Here is a 20,991-nt window from a genome sequence, read left to right on the forward strand (position 1 = left end):
ACGATCAGTGCTCCAATGTTGTTAGAAAAGTACAAGAGCAACAAAGGGTGACATGTTTTATTGAGTGGCACTGCTTTACTCACTCATGAATAAAATATTCTGAAGGAAAACATTGTTACTTCTCAGAGCTCCTGCAAATGAGAGAATAAGGGGTTTTCTTTCAAACTATTATTTTCTTCTCTGATCTGCCCATACACATTATGTGTCACCTCAGCTGTCAATATGACGCCTGCAGACTCCTGCACATTACACTAACAGCTTCCTCTGCACTGTGTGAATAAAGGGTTTTAAACAGGAGACATCAAGGACAACACTCATTTGTAATTTAATGGAAGCAGACTATTAAGGATTTGAATGTGGTTTATTGTAAACCTCATTATAGGTTCAACACAGTGCCGCAGCAAAGCACTCTTATAGTCACAGCTCTGGCAGAAGTCAAACTTCATTGCACTAGTAAGACTCTTACTGTTTCAGGGAGAGTTGTTCAAATGCTGTTAGGTGTTCCAACACCCTCTGCTGCAAAGGAAAGCAATGGAGTTTTGCTTATATCAGGTTTGCCGAAATAGTCCTCGTGGTCACTCAAGAGGCCTCATGAGTTTTGATTCCACCTGTAGCTAAAGATTTTCTTCAAATCTGTCTAAACGTCCTATGATGTGGGTAAGAATTCATTGCTGAAATACAATGACATATTTTAAAGTCTAAATAATTAACTTGGGAACTTAGTTTACTCCATTTTCTGAATAAGTTTCTGTTAATTTGAAGTTAATATTTAATCTGTAAAATTTTCAGGTTTAATTCTCCATGGTTGAAAAAACAGGATTATTTACAATTATGCAAAATGAGTACTAAGAACACACAAAGGTGGTCTTCACCACAATGCAAACTAATGAAGAATGGGATTTCTAACAGCCTGGGAATTTAACATGTCTGTCCGGTGTATGTATGCATACATACAAAGGCAGTTCTGTTTCATACCAATTAACAACTTATTTATCTAATAACAGCAGAACAAACTGCCAACTTGAAAGCAGAATGTGAAAACTAGCTACAGACTTGTTACCTATGTTCTGTTATATAAACAAATATGATTAATTCATTTGCTGTGATTTATCCAATTTATGCTTCGTAATATATAAAATTAAAACAAAAGGAACCAGATCTTAATGATTAGACATGATCATTTTAAAGATATTTAAAATATTTAAAACACTGGAATGCTTGCCAGGTAAGAGGATTTAGGTTTTTTTTTTCCTCCATGTAATGACTCTAAAAACCGAATGTCATGATTTCCTCAGAAAAGGAAGAATGTGGTAAGCACTGAAAACTATGCAGGAGTTTGTATGATCTGGTATTTACACATTAAAAAAGCTCACACTGCTTTCTCAAAAAAGAGAAAAGGCAGATAAAACTGCAAGTTAGGTTTGACTTAGCTAATACTTTCAAATATAAATTAAAAATCCTGCAATAGTGAAACTAAGCTGCACAGAAGAAATTAATGATTTATACAATACCCTCAAACAAGTACAGAATAATTAAGATAATTTTAAGCCACTGATGTTTCTCTCATGAATTCCTCAAGGACAGTCACTACATTTCTGGCTTCTGGCATTTCTGCATGTTCTACTTTGACAATCTTCAAAAGGATGTCTCCACTGCCACAGTTCTTCAGAAACATGTAACACTTGAACAAGGCGTAGTGGTTCATTTCAGCCTGGCGGATAAACCTCTTCAGGTTGTTAATGTCTTGTATAGCCTGGGGAAAGAGTAATGCAGCCTTTTCTTATTCTTCTACATGGAAAGAAAACATACTATCATGTGGAAAACTGAAGGAAGAATAGCAAGAGAAGCAAAAGCATTTCCAATAGGAATTCTGTATTACTACTCAAGAGTAACGTAAGAATTGAGTACCATCTTTGATGTGTCTTACCACTGTTACGAGGCAAAATGTGTGGACACCACAAACTTATCCGAGACTTGTAGCAAGAGTTCTTCTGTTATGACAGATCACTGAAGTGTTAACTACTGAATCCATGTTACCCAATTACACGATATTGTGTGTGCACAGCTCAAATTAACAGTATTTTAAGAAAAAAAAAAAGTGGGTTTTATTTTAAATACGAGAAAATGCCGTTGTAGTACTCACTGAAGAAACTTTCACACTACTTTACATTCTGATCTTGTCAACTACAGTAAGCCAGTCCTCAACTTAAACTCGAGTTAATCAGTTAATGACGTATAAACATCGTAAATAACTTAAACCTTTTCTTTGCTGCAAAAAAAGTATCTGCTTCCTCAAGTCACCTTCATACCTTCTCCAAGTCTTTAACATATATGAACAGGTACCTTCAATTTAAAGTTTTCCAAAATCTGCCGGAAGAGAAATGGATTTCCACCTTCAGCACCATTCACAAAAGCATGCATCCAGTCCTCACAGAATCTGTTGCTTCCTGTTACGTGTTTAGGAACACAGAGAAAAAATGAGAAAAAGTAAATGAGCTCAACATAAATATGTAGCTGCGTTCACCTGGTTTAATCACTCTTACATAGCAACTGATAACAGTGTACCTGAGCCAGGAAATAAGTTTAAGAAAAACAATATACGTGGACAAGAAAAGTAAACATAGCTACTATGATTACATGAAATTGTGTTTTGATTGTTCAATCCTTTTTCACAACATTTGTCAAAAATACAACAGAAAAAAGTTTTGCCACTTTCCTGAAGTGTACAAGTCATAATTTCATGGTCCGCAAACTAAACGCGCTGTGCATTTTATTCAGAGTTCTGCTGTAGCTGGTAAAACAAACTACTTTGCTACCTCACAGGAAACCAAGTGTTGTAGTTTCCAGCCAGAATCCAGACTTTCTGGGCAGCAACCTATGAGCTTCTGAATATCCTCAACTCTCAGCAGTTGAGGGATACAAGGGGGTAACATGAAGAAGTATGCACAGCTGTAATCTCACCTGCATTGTGCAACTGAGGCTGAGGTCCACTACAGTCTATAATCATTGACTTGTGCTGTTCCTCAGTCATGGCAATACACAAGGAGGTCATGGTGCCTTCCTGAACCAGTCCTTGGAGGCTGGCAGCTGCCAGAAACCTGACACAAAAAGCTCTTGTGAACTGCTTGCTTCTTTACAATTCCTGAACAGCAAGAACAGGAGGCTGTTGTACACGAAAGCCAAGTTACTCACAGGTTCCTCAGTCTCTAAGTATCTTTACCTGCTAATGTCTTTTTCTGTTCTTTCATCTGCGTTTTTTACTTCCACAGGAGTATAACTCAAAGCCTTAAAACAAACAAACAAAAATTTAAAAAGCTAGATGCAACTTTGATATTGCTTCTGTTGCTATATTGCAGTTACTAGCAATATATACATAATGTGGTACTTTAAAAATTGCTCTTTTCAGAGAAAGAGTAGAATACTCCATATTATGGACATTGCAGAAGAAATAGAGCAGTTATAGTCTATTAGCTATCCCATCCAAAGCCTCCTCAAACTCAGGGACTAGAGCTACGATTAATTTCTTTTCTGTTTCCAGTGAATTACATGAGGCACATACACCATACAACATCCCTTTTGGTTCAGGGGAATTATAGCAGGGACAGCTTTCTCATGCTGTTTCTAATTTTATTTTTATTTCAACTTGGACACTGCTATGTAATTTAAAATGAGTTAACTATAAAAATTGATAGAAGAAATTGCTATGTGCTTCCTTAGCAATAAAACAGGGAAAAAGTACTTGCCCTGAATTTAAAAAGAAAAAAAAAAAAAGAAAAAAGTTGTTCCTCATTTACTCCCGGCTGGGAAAGCAAATGCAAGAAACATTTTTAACACGATGGAGTCACTGAGGTTCCCTCTGAACTTTTTTTTAGTTATCCAGTTTGAAATAGACTTACAGCATGTAGCAAAGAGGCAAGTTTGTCCTGGAAGAGCTGTACTACTCGCTGAATAGGGCATATGGCATTCTCAAACCAGCTTCCCAAGTAGGGGTTAACACAGGTTTCCAAGGTTTTTTGCTGTAACAAGTTGAAACATTAAAACTTTAACTACAAATTAGATTTCTACACAAATGGAAGCCTATTAATAATCTATTCAACCTAAGATATTTGGATGTCAGAGTCTTTTTAATTTCAAACCACAGTAAATTAAAATAATGAGATTGACATTTAAAGCCACACTTTCATCAGCATGAAGGGTTCTGTATTTAAAGAAATAGAATTGTAATATTATGGTATATACTGAGCAAAGACCATGCAACAGCACATGGGATGAGAAAGAGACTTAAAATGCATACTTTCCATGAGAAAAATTGTGACAAGAAAATCACTGAAAATTCAGAAATGGTAAGAATCCAGGTGGACATTAGTAACTTTCCTGTAGACCATGACTTGTTACTAGTCATTCTTCTCTCTGAATCTAACCGCAAGTGACCTTTAAGAGATTTATGACTGGCGCAAAAAAGCTCCCCCCCTGTTTTTTTTTTCCTTTTGACTTGTGTGGTTGATAGCACTTTAGACAGTTGTTGTCCCTACAGTGACTCAAGCATCTCTCTCAGTGTTTCACACTGGTACTTAAAACACCTATTTTGTCTCTATAGACTAAATCTTCCAGATTGTCTTAATAATTAATTTGCGTAAATAGTACTTTTCACACTTAAAAAAACCCCCACGTTAGGCCTTACCTCCAAATCAAGGTTTATCTTCAGACTTTGAATGTATTTGTCCAGCTCAAGTCTGAAAGTATCTTCTTAAGGAAAGTAAGATGCATCAGTTAAGACCTGCATTTTTCCCTTTCAGTATATGGCTGTTACTAACATTGTCAGTTACTGGACGGTGTGCACAAACAGGCTGATTTCAAGTAGGAAGCAGACAAAATGAGAACAGAATTTTTACATCATCTCCCTCTCCACACAGATAAAGAAAGTTAAAGGTAAGGATATAGTTCCAGACCTTTCTCTGAGCCACCTAAGAAACAAATGACATATTCTGGAGCATTGATGTCTGATTCCAGTGTTGCCATTTCTAGAAGATTTTCTTGTTGGAAACGACAGTAATAACAACCAACTTTATATTCTGGTATGCTATGCAGAAAAAAAAAATATTTTGTTACAGATACAATAAGTGCAAAAAGCAGACATACATGATTTCTGTAAAGAATTTTCACCTGATAGCACTGGTGGCTCCTATGGTCACATACAGAACTCTTAAACCTTCTCTTTTTTCCTCTGCGGTGGAATCACAGTTTAAAAGGAAATAGCCATAAACCCACATAGTATTTTTTTAAGTATTCAACAGTAAATTATTTACTACAGTATTTTTCTCAAAGCTGCCTAGAAAAAGAGGAAACTGCCATTGCATAAAACTTATTAACAGCAGCAGTAGGCTGAGAACATGGAATCAAGATCAAACCTAAGTGCAGCAGCAGATGGGAAGATGTGCAATGCTGCCAATGTTTCTTACAGTTTCTCATTCACAAATAATTTTTAAAATTTACCTCAGCCCCACTGATGCTACATTCCCCATTCCTTCAAACAGAGCTCCTTTAGTGAGACGCTTAGCAATAAAGCTGCGCAATTCGGTCTCTGCTTCAGCTGGTAAGTTAGTGTCCAGCAAGGAGAGGCTTTAAAAAACAGGAAGAAATAGTTAGCAAAAAGCAAATGTTATTGTTTTGTTTCTCTGAACAAGTGCAGAACCACCTGCTTCTAGAAGAGCGACCACTGTGATCTCTCACTGGCTTACAGTGAACTTGCTCAGTGACTTCTGGCCCATCAGAAATGCATCCAGTGGTTTGCCCACCAGACCAGAAGTCTGGACTTGTGTCAGCTGATGCTGAACTCCTCAGCAGTTATGAACAAGTCACTGCCTGTCTCTGTTCCTATGTCTCCCTAGTTGTAATACAGAGCAACAACTCCATTACAGAGCTTGTGGAAAGATAAGATGTCCATTTATAATTGTTTAATAAATTTTAAGTATCTATGAATACATGAAGACCTAAGTCAATACAGTCTAGCAGCAAAGGAAACAGAGTTCAAACACAAAGATGACAGTTTAATACATCATCTGACCTCTGCAGTTGTGTCCATTCCCTAGGTATTCCACAAAAAGCATCCAGGGGACGTCAGTATGCTTTTACAGAGGTTTCTGCTTTGAAGAGACTTCAATGTACTTGCTTACTATTCACCTAACAGCAATACAGCAAAGACTTCAAAATGGGGTGTTACAGGCAATTATGCTGTTCTGCAGATTGGCTTTACCTGAAGTCTTCGCTGGAGGGTGTCTCTGCCACCGCACTGCTGGGACTGCCATCCCCACTGTCTGTGCCCTGCTGCGAGGATCTGAAAATGAAGCCGGTTTTATGATTGATTTTACAGCCTTAACACACAGACCAGGGAAAAGCGACTGCAGCAGGGAAAGGTATGGCCTGAGGGTGTTTTAAAGCAGAAGCAGGAGCAGGGAATCGGGACATGATGGGAGGAAAACAAATCTCTTCGGGGAGAGAGAGAGAGAGAGAGAAATAAAGAGAATTCAAGCAGCCGGGAACTGATGAGGCTTGGAAACGGCCTCCCCGCGGGGCGGACCCAGCGCGCACCGGCCTCGCCAGGCCGCGGCCCCTCACCTGCAGCTCCGGTAGCCGTACAGGCTGTGGTAGGTGCTGCCGTGCCGCTCCGGCCGCCGCTCCTCGCCCGCGCCGCCACCCTCCTCGCTGCTCTCCAGCTCCCGCTCGTCGCCGTCCGGTAGCGCCGGCAGCATCCCGGCCAGAGCCGCCGCCTGTGCCGCGGGGAAGGCGGCTCCCTGCCGCCGCCCGGGCCGCGCCTCAACCCCCGCCGCCGCGGCCCGCTCGCTCCGGGCCCTGCGCTCCCCGCCGCCCGCCGCTCCCGCCCCGGAGGCAGGGCAGGGGAGGGCAGGGCAGGGCGGGCGCAGCGCGGGGGCTGCGCTACAGCTTCTCCCTCCCGCGAGTGGGTGTACCCACGGCCGGGGGCCGGTCGCGCCTGGTCCCGCAGCTGGGAGGAGCGCGAAGTGGCTGACGATTCCTGCGAGGCGGCTTTCAAGGCCTGGAGCCGCTCAAGGTGCAAGAGGCCGTGTGCTCACCCACACTAGAGCTGTACTGGACAGCGCTGAGAGAACTCCCGTTGCTGCAGCTCCTCTGCTTGTTACTTACTGAAAAATACAATACAGACGCTATAGTACCTGTATCAGTACAGATAATCCTTCAAAAGCCTATTCACTGGCTTAATGGCAGGACCCACTCAAATAACATTTGACAGGATTAGCCGTTCGGCCTGTTTTTAAAAAGCCTACTTTGCTTCTGAAATACTTTTTTCCTGTTACAACAGCACATTTGTTAGCTCAGCCTCGCAACTAACAGGCAGTTCCCGCAGACAAGCCCTGGGGCCAGGCAGCAGCTCTCGCCCCCAGCAATGCCGCTACAGGAAGCTGGCGAGCCACGGGGCTATTCAGGGGGCTAACACAGACATAATGCCAGATGAGATGTAACAGAGGGACCAGCCCCAGACAGGCACAGGAAGCTCTGGGGGAAGGAGAGGGCCCAGTGTGTGGTGCTCTCGGGGGGCCGGCCTTCCCCACACCCCGCAGTCTCCCCTTCAAAAGACACAGACACAGCAAGCACCACTAAAACACTGCGCAGAGCAGCCTGTTAAGAGATACCAGCTTCTTGCCTAGTCTGATTTTGTAGGGAAAAAGTTTCTCCTTGACGGTAAACGCGGAGACGGGAAACCCAACCAGATGCCTTCGACAGCACAACCCCCTCACATCCACCCCAGACCCTGCGCTGGCGGCTGGGACAAAATGGCGGCCAGGTGGCGCCGCGAGGCACGACGGGACAGCCCAGGAGGTGGCGGGGCTGGCAGGGAGCCCGTCACGTGGGCACCCCCCGCCTCCCGCCGCCCGCCGCCGCGGTGCATGCTGGGAGCGCGGAGGCGGTGGCGCCAGGACGGACCGTGGCGGCCATTTTGTGTCTGCCTCGCTCGCCTCCGTGGGGAGGCTGGTGTGGGCGTTGCGGCGCAGGAGGGAAGAGCTCGGCTGTCTCCTTTTTGTGTAGGTCGGGGGCGCCGCCGCCATGGGCCGTAAGAAGAAGAAGCAGCTGAAGCCTTGGTGCTGGTATCCTTCTGTGTGGGACGAGGCGGGTGTAGGGAGCTGGGTGGGGGAGGGGAGCAGCACGGCCTAGCCTGGTCTGGTTTCTGCCCCGTCCTATCCTATTCTCCCCTCCCCTCTCCTATCCTGTTCTCCCCCCAACCCCGGCTCCTCGCTCTCCTGCGACGGGGCCTTCTTCTCTGCACCCCCGTTATGGTTTGGCTCTGCTTGGTCCTGTTCTGTTTCAGTGCTCCTTAGCGTGGGGATGGGGCCTGGTACGTGCCTTTCCTCTTCTCCTTCCCCCCGCCCCGTGCGGCCTAGGCCGCCCGCTCCCGCCTCCCTTGCTTGAGGCCTCGGCCTCATGTCCGACCCGTAAGGCTAGTGCAGGCTGTAGCTTCTCCGGCCGGCTGTCCGTGGCGCTCCTGTCGCCAGGCCCAGCGGGATTGCCGGGGTCGTGGGGAAAATGGAGAACGGTCTTTATCCCCTGGGGGGAAGGGTGTTAGCAGAAGAAAACCCTGCCGCTGATCAGTTATTCAAGAAGTGGGGCGGATGTGGTTAAAAGACTTTTTGAAATGCCTTTTTTTTTTTTTTTTTGAGGGGAAGCTTTCAAATTTCTAATTGCTGTATCAAAGTCACATATAATTTCTCAGTATCCAGAAATACCCGTGGATTTTTCTTCGATTACTCCTTCACAATCTGCTTTTTGTTGGGGGGTGATTACAGATTTACTTTTTCTCCCTCTAAAATGTTTCTGCCTATTCTAAAATTGTTTAATAAAGGAATTTATAAGTTGCTCTGAGATATTTTACCGGTTGGAAGGCACCTGTGCTTCTATTTTAGATATTAATGTATTTCAAGTTTTGGTGGAAGTGAGGGACACCTTGTGTTAACAACGAGTAGAAAGAAATACCAAATGTGTAATGGTGTTGCTTATGGAGATGTGTGTGGAGTGTTGCTGAAATACTAATGCTGACCTGCAGAAAGGAAATTGCAGTTTGTCTCTTCTGTCACATAGATGTCCAGAAAGTTCTTCGCTTAAAATCTTTGTTTTAAAAACAGAGTTATTTAATGACTGCAGCGAATTGTCCTAACAATCAATAGTTGGATAACTGAAAAAAGGAATTTTTAACTAAAAACCTTTGTTATTTTTAATAAATGTTAGCTACTTGTTGCTAAATAGTCGCTTCTGAGTATTTAGCATCACTTCCTTTTCATGGATTTCAAGTCTATTTCTCCTTTAATGCTTTAGCAACTTTATTTGAATCTACAGGTATGCAGAGAAGGAATGCATCCATTTAGAAATAATTAGGTCTTGAAAAGCACTTATCAAAGATTATGGAAGTAAATGACAATTCTGATTGCGTGCACACATCTTGCCAATCTTGTATCTATCCGAAGAGGGAAATGCTGGATGGCGGGAGGGGGAGGTTTGGTTTCAGACACCCATGAAATAGGTGTCATGCTTTGAATGCTCAGAGGTGTTTCCTATGCTTTTTTTTTTTGCTTTAGGAAAATCACAATGATGCTAATTGGCTCAGTGTTACATAGAGGTCACTTTCAGGATTAAATGTTTCCTTAACAGTGTTCAATAGGTATTGTAACAGGGATTTTGATGATGAAAAAATCCTTATACAGCATCAAAAAGCAAAGCACTTTAAATGCCATATATGTCACAAGAAACTGTATACAGGACCTGGTTTAGCTATACATTGCATGCAGGTAAGAAATTTTAGGCTTGCATAAGCTTTTCTTGATAATATAAAATTGGAGTTAATAGTGAGCTTGAAACGGTGGGGGTTTGGGGACTTCCAGTGTCTTAAAAACTGATGAAAAAAAGACAGTGATGGTCTGTTTCCAGGAGTCCTGCTGTGTCAGCAGTTATACGGAGAGTATGCAGTAGAGATGTAGGTGTAGGAGTAGTGAAGGAATTGTCTTTGGTGTTCAGAAGACAAGTTTATATAAACTGATTTTAGAAGCTAATTGTAGTTAACAGTGATGAGGAAGCACATATCAAGAAAATGCTTGGCCAGAGAGATTTTTCCCATTAAGGGTGGTTCTTTTCTATCTTGAAAATGGTTGAAGAAGAGATAGACTCTAAGCTGAATTGTGGTCAGGATGATATTTTTTTTTTTTTCCCTTTAGGTACATAAAGAAACAATAGATGCTGTTCCAAATGCTATTCCTGGAAGAACAGACATTGAACTGGAAATCTATGGCATGGAGGGCATTCCAGAAAAAGATATGGAGGAACGGAGGAGGTTACTTGAACAAAAAACTCAGGGTAAAGTATGATCTAACTAGTTACCTGTTATTTCCCTAGTCTGTTTCTTACTGATACCAAGCTGTGTGATAAGACGTTTCGCTTCTCAGAAGAGTAAGGGTAGGGTTTATGCATTTTCTAACTGCAGCTCTAGATCTTTGCCAGTCACGTAGAACGTTGAGAAACATTTTTCCTTTCCTGTTCAGAAGTAGCTGCATGCCAGTGCTGCAGCTGTAACAATTACCTAATGAATATGGGGGTGGTGATTTTATTTTTGAGGGTAAGGGGAGGAAAGGCCAGAGGTGATAGAAGCCTGGTGATGCCCAAATACTTAGACTTCTTTGCTGTTTAAGTATACCTTTGAACTGCTTTGGTTTATTCTGGACAGCATGAGACTGACATGAAGGAAAACCCTCATTTATGTTGAGGGTCATTACAGTGTGAGTGACTTTTCTTCCATTTTTTATTTGTACGTATAGGTAGGCTCACATAGGTTTTCTTCTTTGTAGTTCTGTGAATTTTTGAACACACAGATGAGATTTGAATTTTATTATTTTAATTCCAACTAGAATACCCCAGATAAAATTAATTTCATAGAATATAATTTGCCTTTAGTCTGACCATATACACTGTACTCTTTAGCAGAGAGCCAGAAAAAGAAACAACAGGATGATTCTGATGAGTATGAAGATGATGAATCTGCAGCTTCGACTTCATTTCAACCCCAGCAAGTTCAGCCACAGCAAGGGTACATTCCCCCAATGGCGCAGCCAGGTTTGCCTCCTGTGCCTGGTGCACCAGGGATGCCTCCAGGTAAGGTGATGTTTTAAGCTAGTTACTGAAAAGATGAGTAGAAATGCAGATTGCTGCTTGTATGCTGAAATAATCTGCCCTTTCTAACACTGGGTGATAGAGGTCATAAAATAGTTTTATCAGGTGCACGTAGGCAGTTTCTTCATTTTCTTCCCCCATTCTCTGTATGAGCGCACATCTTCCTTTGTGAAGTAGATTAAGATACCTAATGTCTGCACTTAGATTGAAGGAATATGGTAGTAAGACAGATGAGTACTTTAAACATAAGTCTACCAATGATATTTGTGGTGTTTTGTAACAAGATTTTGGAAGCACATCAGAAAAGCTGACATATATCTAGAGACTGCTAACAGAACAGGCAGTTTATACACAGGCCACAAATATAGTGAGGAAAGAATTTTGATCAGTGATAGTGGGTGAAAACCGGTCTCTTCTTACTATATTTTCTGTAATGATAAGGCATGTTCTTTGGGGACTACAAAGAAAATACACATCGTCTTGCAGGACTGAGAACAATGGATCTCAGTCAGCTTTTCAGATAATCTTTTACATTGTGTTGTTTGTAAGCAGTGTTATTTCAAAAAAACGTGTTCTAGAGCTTCTTGTAAAGCATTTATCCAGTCCAGATTTATTAGATGAGATTTTTTTTTAGTGGATGTATGTTGTCGGAATTGTTTACAGTTTATTTTTCTTTTAAGGTATACCACCATTAATGGCAGGTGTTCCACCTATGATGCCTGGAATGCCTCCAGTTATGCCTGGAATGCCACCTGGGTGAGTAGCAAAAAAGACTTTTAATATTAAGTGTTCATACTTTGCATTTTAAACTGTGACAGAAAAAGTAAAACTAATTAGAAAAATGTGTGTAGGGACCTGTGAACTCTGTAACCTTATTATTAAGACTAACCAAAGAACTGGATGACTGTAAACCAACATTAAAAATATGGCCAAACTGTGACTTACGTATAAAGTACGTTGCCTTTCTTCTAACTTTGAGTAGTATTATAATAATTTAAAGTTTTATTGTGTTGGTTTAGAGTCTTCTGTGAACCACTGTTCCTTTATGTATTGCACATATGTTGTGCATCTGGTTATCAGTCATCAACCTAACAGGAAAAAAAATACTGGATAGTTAAAATTTTTCTTGTATTTCGGGCAAAAGTAAGATATTTGTTTTTATGCTTGGTTGGGGTTGACACCGTACCCTATCACAATGTGTTTGGAAAATCACAGTTAGATTTTTGATTTTGTCATAAATTTTCACAGATTACATCAACAGAGAAAATACATGCAGTCATTTTGTGGTGGAAACATGTAAGCATCTCATTAATGTAATTCTAGGTACATTCATTATGCCATTTTATGTCATGTTTTTGATAAGCTTTAAATTGTCTTACTGAAAACCTCTGAATATTGCCTAAGAATTGGGGGAAAATGTCTAGTTAGGTTTTGTTATTGTATAATATCTGAAGTTTATATGCTTTATCTAAATAAATATTAGAGAACTGTATGTTATGAGAAATGCATTCTACAAAATATTACTAAAGTAGACCCTCAGGAATTTAAGAGTGCAGCTCCATGTGCTTGATCCTTTACACTGTAGGACATACTGCAGGAGCTTTGCTTCTAAGTTTTAAAGTTCACTGAGATGAAAGGTTGGTCTCTTCTGAGACATAAATGTTGTTTTAACAGCCTTTGAATTTAAGAACATGTCATAGTGGAACAACTTGTGGGTGCTCATCACATGACTGTAGCCTTTCTGGGTGGAAACAGAACAGAATTTTGTCAGGCTTGCTGGTACTTAAGTCCAAAGAGTTCTTTGTTAACTTCAGGTGAATGTAATGTCATCTAGTAAAAGACAAATTAATTTGCCAAAAATTCACTGCACTTCCTTTTCTGTGAAATTTTAGGTGAGGGTAGTGTGGTGTTACATTACACTCTTACCTAGTTTAACCTAAAATTTAGTTTACTTAACCTGATGATCTTTTGTTCAAAAATGAGCAAAGAAGAATTAGGACCTAGGAAGCAACTTTGGTTTTAGTGTGACACTAGTTCTAGTGCTATCTCTGCAGTTTCTCAGTCATCTTTGGGGTGGCAGCAGGCAGCAAGAATTGAGCACTTTTTTGGGCAGTCTAACAGATAGTTGTCAAAATGGGTGTTGAGGCTGACTTTGCCTTCTCCAACCATTAACCCAAAATCAGGGCAATGGTACTATGTTCATTACTGCTTCTGCACTGGTGGTTCCTTTTGTAGCGGTGGTAGGCAGGTTGAGAATAAAAAGAAGACTGGGTAGCAGTTTGCTTTGCAAAATGAATGCTTGCCTATTGATGATGATTTGCTTTGATTTTGAAACAGCAGTGGTGAAGGTGTCTTGACTTTTTCATACAAATAAAAACTGCTTCTTAGTGGGGTTTTGGTGTGCAATTGGCTGCTACATATCTGCTTATCTTGCTAACTAAAGTAGTTTATTTCGTTTTCCTAATGCAACTTCAAGTGTCTGGAAAAATTTGAGCAAATTTAAGCTAGGCTTGGTTTATTCCCTGTAAAGGGAATACCTTCCCAATATTTAAAAGCACTTAGTGTTTTAGACAGCTTATTTTTTTAATGAAGTTGCAGCCCTGTGCAGGAGGAATTTGCTTGTATTAAGGGTTGTATCTATGGTTTAGATAGGGAACATGTATTAATGTGTAGTATCGTTTAGTAGATAAGGATAAAAGGAGTTATTTAGGTGCCACCTAAATTTCTGTTTAGGAAATAAAGACCAGTTTTTTTCTCCAGGTAACAGTAGCAAGGGAAAAACCCCACCCCAGACCTGGTTTTGATACGAAGGAAAAATATGCCATAATAAGGACTTCTCATTTAAAAAAAAAAAAAATCCCACTTTTCTATCCTTAGCATAGGGAATATTTACTGTAATCGAAACTCCAGAAGCTTTCTTACCCTCTGGTCTCTGCTCTGCATTTGTTAGTGTTTTGTGGATAGTTCTACAGATTTGGGTTGTCTTACCATTCACTAGAGGAAGGGGAATATGTTAAAATAGTATGAGGGTGCTATAATCACAAATAGACTTGTCTCAGACAGGAGTAGCAGCACAGGTACAGCGATTTTAGTGTGATTTGAGTTAGCTGGTTTTCCTACTTTCTGATTTTCTGAGTGTACTAACATGGGGTCCTTGGAACACTGTGCTGAAACTAGTAGCCTGAAATAGATTTCAAGAGAGACAGCAGTTCTGGAAATCTGATAATAGTGGAAGCAAAAGCCTGAGAAATTAAAGTTCAAATGAAAAGTGTTTGGGGGTTTTCTAGGGGTGGGTTTTGGGGTTTTTTTGGTGGAAAAACGTTTCTAACTGTGGAGTCAGCTGGTTTTGAATTGCCTTTGAGAGCTTTTTGAAATTATTTACCATAATTTTTTGTCTGATACAGGTATGTGCCAATTGTCTTAGCAGTTTATCATGAATGTTCATACCAGTGCTCATTTTCTGTTTAATAGGATGATGCCGATGGGTGGAATGATGCCTCCTGGTCCAGGAATACCGCCTCTTATGCCTGGTATGCCACCAGGTAGGTCAGGGTTGTTGAGCTCGTACTACGGTGAGAGCTGAATTATATTTATTGATTTCCACTAAGATTTAGGATTTATATAAAGAATATATAGACTTAGGCCACCACCCTGATGTGGATTGATTGCCACAGAAGCCCCTCTTCTGCACGGGTGAAGGGGGTTGATCTGTGGCTTTTGATTATAAATAATTACTTGTGTTTGGTACCATTTTGAAGGTTAAAAATAGAATATAGTTTTCTGTTCCAATTGTACTTTCTCTGGCTTTTGTGTTGCCTAGTCTCTCTTCACCCCTTTTGTAATGTCTGCACCTGAAAAGTCATAATGATTGAAAATGTGGGCAATGAGAAATACCCAAGTAATGAACCTGCTGTGTGAAGAAACTAACTGCAATTTGGGTCTCTTACCATAACTAGAAGAGATGTTTCTTGAGCTTGTGCAGCTCTTAAGCAGCATTAAGTTTTGAGAGTGTTCCACTTGACCAGCAGCTCTGCTGTAATGGCTTGAGATTTGCTGGTTTGCCTCCATTTCTCACTGGAGGAGGAGGCAAGGCAGCAAGACAGTCACAGTGTAGTTCTGCTGCTCAGTAATGTGATGGAACTCAGGGGAACTGTTAACTTGCCGTCTCTGAACCTCTCCTAGAGCCCCGCACCGTATGAAGTGCATGTATTGTGATGATGGGCTACAAAAAGTAGCCTTGTGTCACTGTTCCTCTGTGCTAAACACTCACAGCAAAGCTGATCTGTTTTCGTCAAAGTTCTGATGCCATTCATAACGGCTGAATCTTTTGGATTTTGTAACAGTTCTACCCGCGCGCTTGGCAGCATAGGTGCAGTGTGTTGGAAACAGTTACAGCGTTAATTGCATTGATTAATTGAGAGCATATAAACTCCATGAATGAAAGTCTAGTAGAAAACACAATTCAGTATTGCTCTGAAGTGTCTGAGGTTACTGCCTATGCATGGACACCTGTTGGTGACTGCTGGCATTATCCTTTGTTGTGTTTTATTTTACCGCTGCCTTAAAAATACATCTTCCTTGGGGGATGCTTTGTTCTAAGGAATGCTGTGAACAGAATCCTCTAAAGGATTATTCTTATTTCCTTCAGCTGAATTTGTTATGGATTCCTTGTGGTTTGTAGGTATGCCACCACCTGTTGGTCCTCGTCCTGGGATGCCTCCAATGACACAAGCACAGCCTGTTACAGCACCGGGCATTCTTAACAGGCCTCCAGCTCCTGCTGCATCGGCACCTACCCCCCAGCCCCCAGTTACTAAACCACTCTTCCCAAGTGCGGGGCAGGTAAGGTATCTCATAGCTTGGAATCTGTTGTTATATTCTTCAAATTGCCACTGTGTTGACAGTGTCTATTCTTTATTATTGAGGAGGCCCGAGAAATGACTGGTCAAGTTTCTTGCTTGTGATGATTCTTAAGTTTAATTCAGTATAGTGCTTGAATGAATTTTAAAAGATTCTTTTGTTTGTCTTATAACAGCCATGAAACCAGACAGAAGTTCTGTAAGCACATGGGAAAGAAAGGAGTAGGCAAAACACTTCTTTCTTTAATCCCTTTAGTTTGTTGTTTATAAGGGTGCTTTGGGTGGGTGAAGGGATGTGTTAGTCAGCTACAGGAATCTGATTGCGTAGAACTTTACCTATATCCAGAAATATCCAGAGTATAAATCTTGACGTGACTTGTTCTCTCCTATTCTTTCATAATGGCCTCTCTACCCGTAGATGGACTAATTTATTATATAGTTTTGTTAAACTGGTTAAACGTTGCCTGAATTAGGAGGTTTCTTACTTAAGAAAGTTTAGGAGTAAGTTAAGGTAGTAAAAATTTGTTTATATATAGTTTTGGGGAGGGAAGTGGGGAATTGATAGTGGCTTGTGACCTCTACCCTTTGATTGCACTGGTTGTGTATAAGTCCTGAAGTTTTTACTTGCTTTCAAGTATGTTGCAGAAACCTTCATAGTGTACTATTTGCATTTTGGACTTCTGCAGGGAAGATACTCGTTTACAACTCAGTCCTTTCATAAGAAGGGACTTAGCATAAGAAATCCTTTCATCTGGATACTTTCCACCCATTTGTTTGGAGACTTTTCACTGTTTCCTTTCTTTTATGCTACAGATGGGGACACCTGTCACAAGCTCAAGTGCAGCTTCCTCCAATTCAGAAAGTCTGTCAGCATCTTCTAACGCTCTGTTTCCTAGCACAGCACAAGTACGCAGGAAGTCACAGTTAAAAACAAATTGCTTTGCAACTTAACCCTTTGGACCGTTCTGTAAAATCTAAAATTGACTAAACATCTTCAGATAATTTATGTTATATTCCTGATTATGTTTAGCTGGTAAAACTGCAGTCCTTGATTGTGAGTTGCATCTTACTAGAAATCAGCATGTCAAAGTGCCCAATTTTTCTTAGTGTGAAAGAATGAAATGTTACATCCTGGTTCTAAAGGGTTAAAAAAGCATGAAAGCAGTTAAATGCATTTTAGTGGGCAGTGGTTAGCTTGATGCATGGTGAAGGCTTTTTAGTTCTTGTTGTTTAATATGGTACATCATAACTGATGGAATTTCGTAATTTGCATTATGTGCAAAAAACTGAAATATTTTGTTTTGATTGGAAAGTTCAGATAAGTGTAAATGTACAGTGACTAGAAACAAAAGCAATCTCATAACTAAAGCTTGCTTTGGAGATTACTGTGTCTTCAGAGAAAGCCTGGTAAAGCAAAATTTTCTTGTCTAACAATTTAAGAAATAAGCAGGAAAGATGAGATGCTAGAATCTGTAGTGGACCTCATATCTGCCTTCAGTTGATTCTTTATTCACAAGAGAGATTAAAGATCTGCAGAGATATAGTACTTTGTGAAAATATTGCAGTCTTTTTACAGAGAGAGCGCTTAAAACAAAAATCCTGATACAATAGAGCTTTCTTAAATATTTAAAACATTTCTTAAATACCTATTTTTAATGAATACTAACACTTTGAGCTGTACTCTAAACTAATGGTTGCTATGCTGATAATTTAGTAGAGAACAATGAATTTATACTTAAACGCTCTTAATAAAACCATGAATCAGGAAGGATTTAGACATTTACCAAGCTGAGTATTTGAGATAAAAATTTTGGTAGTGGGGGGTGGTGTTGTTGTTGTTGTTGTTCCTTTTTTCTAGTTGTGGCTTTTGACCTGCAAATTTTAGACTTTCCAGTGTGTGTGTATGTGTGTATATACTGGGTTTTATTTTGTCTTGTTTTCAGTTGCTCTAGTACGCGATAAGGCTGAACTTTACTTTTGTCAAGCTTGTTTTAATTATGTATCTCGCTGAAAGGTTTCAGAGGTCTAACAGACATCATTTAAGTGGTCTTATGCTTTGAGAAATAAATATTGATCTATCTCTGTGTTTCACAGGCTGCAGCAGCTGTTCCAGGTCCAGTTGGTACTGATTTCAAACCTTTGAATTCTACACCTGCAACAACAACAGAACCCCCAAAACCTACATTCCCTGCTTACACACAGTCTACAGCCTCAACCACTAGCACGACAAACAGCACTGCAGCTAAACCAGCTACATCTATAACAAGTAAGCCTGCTACCCTCACAACAACCAGTGCAACCAGTAAGTTGATCCATCCAGATGAGGATATATCACTGGTAAGTTAAAATATTTTAATTGTCTTACTGAAAAATGCAATTTGTGATGATATGGCTGATTGAATAGAATGTCTTCTGTGCTCTGCACTATGCATGTTTTAATAATGGTGAGAGTGTAAACTGTGCAGAATTAACGTAACAGAACCATGCATTGAGAAAACTTCAGTTGCAAGGTGGTGATTGGCATATTGCAGTGATCTTGCTGCAGATCTAAGCCTTATTTTTGTTGGTGATAGGAAACTACTCAACCCAAAATATAATTTGGACTTTTTCTGCATGTGACTTAAGCTTGAAGTTAAACACACTAATGAGCACAGGACAAAAGACTTAACAGTATGAAGTGGTCTTGGTGCTATTACAGCACTCAAATACGGAATTTATGGATTAAACAAATTAATGTTAATTTCAATTCAGATATCTTTAGATTGTGTTTGGCTTTTTTGTCTCAACTTGTTATGAGGAAAAAGCTTTCTTCAGCTGAGGGAGGAGGAGAATTTGTGTTGTGTGTGAAATGCTAGATTGGCCAGTATTAATACAGTAACTTTGAAGGAAGGGGGAAAAATCCAAACGCTACTGTGTAATGTTACTGGTAGCAGTCTTTGAACTTGTAAGGTAGTTGAAATAGTTTAGTACTTGTGATTTACTTTGTTACACTTTTATTTACTTTGCTTTTTGTGAGTTTTAGTCTTAACAGGCGTTACGGTTGTCTGTTCCTGATTTTAGGAAGAGAGAAGGGCACAGTTGCCTAAGTATCAGCGCAATCTTCCTCGACCGGGACAGGCTCCCTTGGGTAATCCACCAGTTGGACCAATTGGAGGTATGATGCCACCACAGCCAGGAATTCCTCCACAACAACAAGGAATGAGACCTCCCATGCCACCTCATGGTAATCATAAATTTCCCAGCTTTCTTTTATTGGAAAGATTTGTCTTTGGTATAAACTTTGCTAAAACTTGAAGTGGCATATACTGGTGAGGGGCTGTGAAGCTTTTCACAAAATGCAACTTTTGCCCCTTATTTAAAAAAAAAAAAAAAATTCTTCTTTGCATCTTAAATGTTCTGTTTATAGGTCAGTATGGTGCTCATCACCAGGGCATGCCAGGATATCTTCCTGGAGCGATGCCTCCATACGGTCAGGGACCTCCGATGGTGCCCCCTTACCAAAGTGGACCTCCTCGACCTCCAATGGGAATGAGACCTCCTGTAATGTCGCAAGGTGGCCGCTACTGATGCTACTACACACGCTCTAATAGGTTTGGAGATTAAACCTTTTCTCATCTTGTGCTGTTAATATAGCCGAGCTTCCGTCAATTAAAGCTTCATTGTGACTTTAAAAAATAAGTATCTTCCCACATGCAAGGAGCTATTGGACATTCTTATTTTACACGGGAAAAATTATTTGGAATAATAACAGGAACTTTTCCTGATGTTGCAATTTATACTGTATGGCTTCTTTTTCATGTTTCATCTAGGTTTTTAGAAGTGAAGTATAGTAAATATGGTTCGTTAAATTGTGAAGGCGCTGGAATTACATGAACATACCACCTTAAAGGCAAGTTCTGTAACATTATGTTGCTATTTGTGAAATGATGCCTTCACAGCACTTCAAGTGCTGTTGGACTTCATGTCCCCAACATAGTTTGGTGAGGGCTGTAACTGTTCCCAACTACTTGTACATTTAAGTCTGAACTTGTAACAATATTTAATGTATTTAGAGTTCTTCCTGTTTCAGGGTTTAAGTAAACTGACCCACTAAGGTCGTGTGACTTTTCTGTACTGTTATAAACTTCATTGTAATAAAAGAAGAGAAAAATTTATATGCCTTTTTATTCATGACCAGCTGTGGACAACTGCCTGAAAGGTTTGTACAGATGCATGCCATGGTAGCTATTGGTGTAATGAACACAATTATTGGTGCTGTTTTGATAAAATCTGAATTCCTTGTTCTAAAATTAAGTCACTCCTTAGCTGCACGTCGAAGTAGACAAAGACCTGTACACTTATTAACTGACTCCTCAAAAATGAAGCTGCAGGAGGCACATCTTAACCGTTGGTTGTAACTTCTCATAATGCATATGTTTCTTTATTTGTGCTTTCTTGTCCTCAATAAATTTCAAATGATTTCTAATCCTGGCACTTACTTGTAGGATGTAAAAGTGATTGCTCTAAGATGCATCCTAGTGCCAGATGTGTCCTGTTAGTTCACTCTTCGACTGACTCTTTTTAATGTGCAAATGCATATGAATTTCAGGAGCCTTTTAGATGAAGATTTCTAGAAGCTTAGGTGCATGTCACATGGGTGAGTGACTTCCAGTTGATGTTGTATTGAAGTTGACCTGCAAAAGAGAAAAAGTAGCTTGACCACATTCTCAGTGTATAAGAGAGACAGAGTGGGCAAGAGGAATATGTTATATGCTGTGTTTTTGCTTTAAATGTTCAGAATTTCAGATATCAAGAGAATCTAAAAGATGAATCATCCGTTGTGTGCTATGGTCAGATGTGACTTGAGTTTCTTGAGCCATGTAATGGAAGCGCCTAGAGTAAGAGACCTTTTTATCGGTTCTCCTAATTCCAGTTATCAAAAAGAGGTCTTCCCCATATGTATTAATCATCT

At 40.3% G+C, this 20,991-nt stretch overlaps 2 protein-coding genes across 11 annotated transcripts; one reads left to right on the forward strand and one right to left on the reverse strand.

The window, feature by feature from the left end:
* Positions 1 to 342: 342 nt before the first annotated feature.
* Positions 343 to 7,824, reverse strand: C19H17orf75 (chromosome 19 C17orf75 homolog). 3 transcript variants are annotated; one of them, XM_074888779.1, is made up of 11 exons: positions 7,676 to 7,824; positions 6,616 to 7,157; positions 6,254 to 6,334; positions 5,494 to 5,619; positions 4,940 to 5,080; positions 4,682 to 4,739; positions 3,897 to 4,016; positions 3,221 to 3,285; positions 2,962 to 3,098; positions 2,344 to 2,447; positions 343 to 1,753 (listed from the first exon to the last, which is right to left on the reverse strand). In XM_074888779.1, exons 2-11 carry the CDS (start codon positions 6,747 to 6,749, stop codon positions 1,544 to 1,546), a joined length of 1,176 nt encoding a protein of 391 aa, XP_074744880.1. In that variant the 5' UTR covers positions 6,750 to 7,157; positions 7,676 to 7,824; the 3' UTR covers positions 343 to 1,543. The 3 variants fall into 3 exon arrangements, with proteins under 3 accessions (XP_074744880.1, XP_074744881.1, XP_074744882.1); XM_074888780.1 differs by having other exon boundaries at positions 7,665 to 7,824; XM_074888781.1 differs by lacking the exons at positions 5,494 to 5,619; positions 6,254 to 6,334; positions 6,616 to 7,157; positions 7,676 to 7,824 and adding an exon at positions 5,164 to 5,487.
* Positions 7,825 to 7,928: 104 nt separating this feature from the next.
* Positions 7,929 to 20,194, forward strand: ZNF207 (zinc finger protein 207). 8 transcript variants are annotated; one of them, XM_074888818.1, is made up of 13 exons: positions 7,929 to 8,117; positions 9,683 to 9,809; positions 10,233 to 10,371; positions 10,993 to 11,163; positions 11,862 to 11,937; positions 12,430 to 12,477; positions 14,653 to 14,723; positions 15,863 to 16,023; positions 16,854 to 16,946; positions 18,135 to 18,377; positions 19,101 to 19,263; positions 19,447 to 19,630; positions 19,850 to 20,194. In XM_074888818.1, exons 1-12 carry the CDS (start codon positions 8,077 to 8,079, stop codon positions 19,605 to 19,607), a joined length of 1,494 nt encoding a protein of 497 aa, XP_074744919.1. In that variant the 5' UTR covers positions 7,929 to 8,076; the 3' UTR covers positions 19,608 to 19,630; positions 19,850 to 20,194. The 8 variants fall into 8 exon arrangements, with proteins under 8 accessions (XP_074744919.1, XP_074744916.1, XP_074744920.1 ...); XM_074888815.1 differs by having other exon boundaries at positions 19,447 to 20,194; XM_074888819.1 differs by having other exon boundaries at positions 10,996 to 11,163; positions 19,447 to 20,194.
* Positions 20,195 to 20,991: the final 797 nt, after the last annotated feature.

This window comes from Strix uralensis, chromosome 19 (assembly GCF_047716275.1).
Source record: "Strix uralensis isolate ZFMK-TIS-50842 chromosome 19, bStrUra1, whole genome shotgun sequence".
Lineage (NCBI taxonomy): Eukaryota > Metazoa > Chordata > Aves > Strigiformes > Strigidae > Strix > Strix uralensis.

Coding starts and splice junctions, on each gene's coding strand:
- C19H17orf75 (XM_074888779.1), bottom strand. CDS start 6,749: ATGCTGCCGGCGCTACCGGACGGCGACGAGCGGGAGCTGGAGAGCAGC. Junction 3,286..3,896: donor TTGCCTCTTTGCTACATGCT/GTAAGTCTATTT, acceptor GTTTGTTTTAAG/GCTTTGAGTTATACTCCTGT. Junction 2,448..2,961: donor GCCTCAGTTGCACAATGCAG/GTGAGATTACAG, acceptor AACACGTAACAG/GAAGCAACAGATTCTGTGAG.
- ZNF207 (XM_074888815.1), top strand. CDS start 8,077: ATGGGCCGTAAGAAGAAGAAGCAGCTGAAGCCTTGGTGCTG. Junction 10,372..10,992: donor ACTTGAACAAAAAACTCAGG/GTAAAGTATGAT, acceptor TGTACTCTTTAG/CAGAGAGCCAGAAAAAGAAA. Junction 14,724..15,862: donor TATGCCTGGTATGCCACCAG/GTAGGTCAGGGT, acceptor TGTGGTTTGTAG/GTATGCCACCACCTGTTGGT.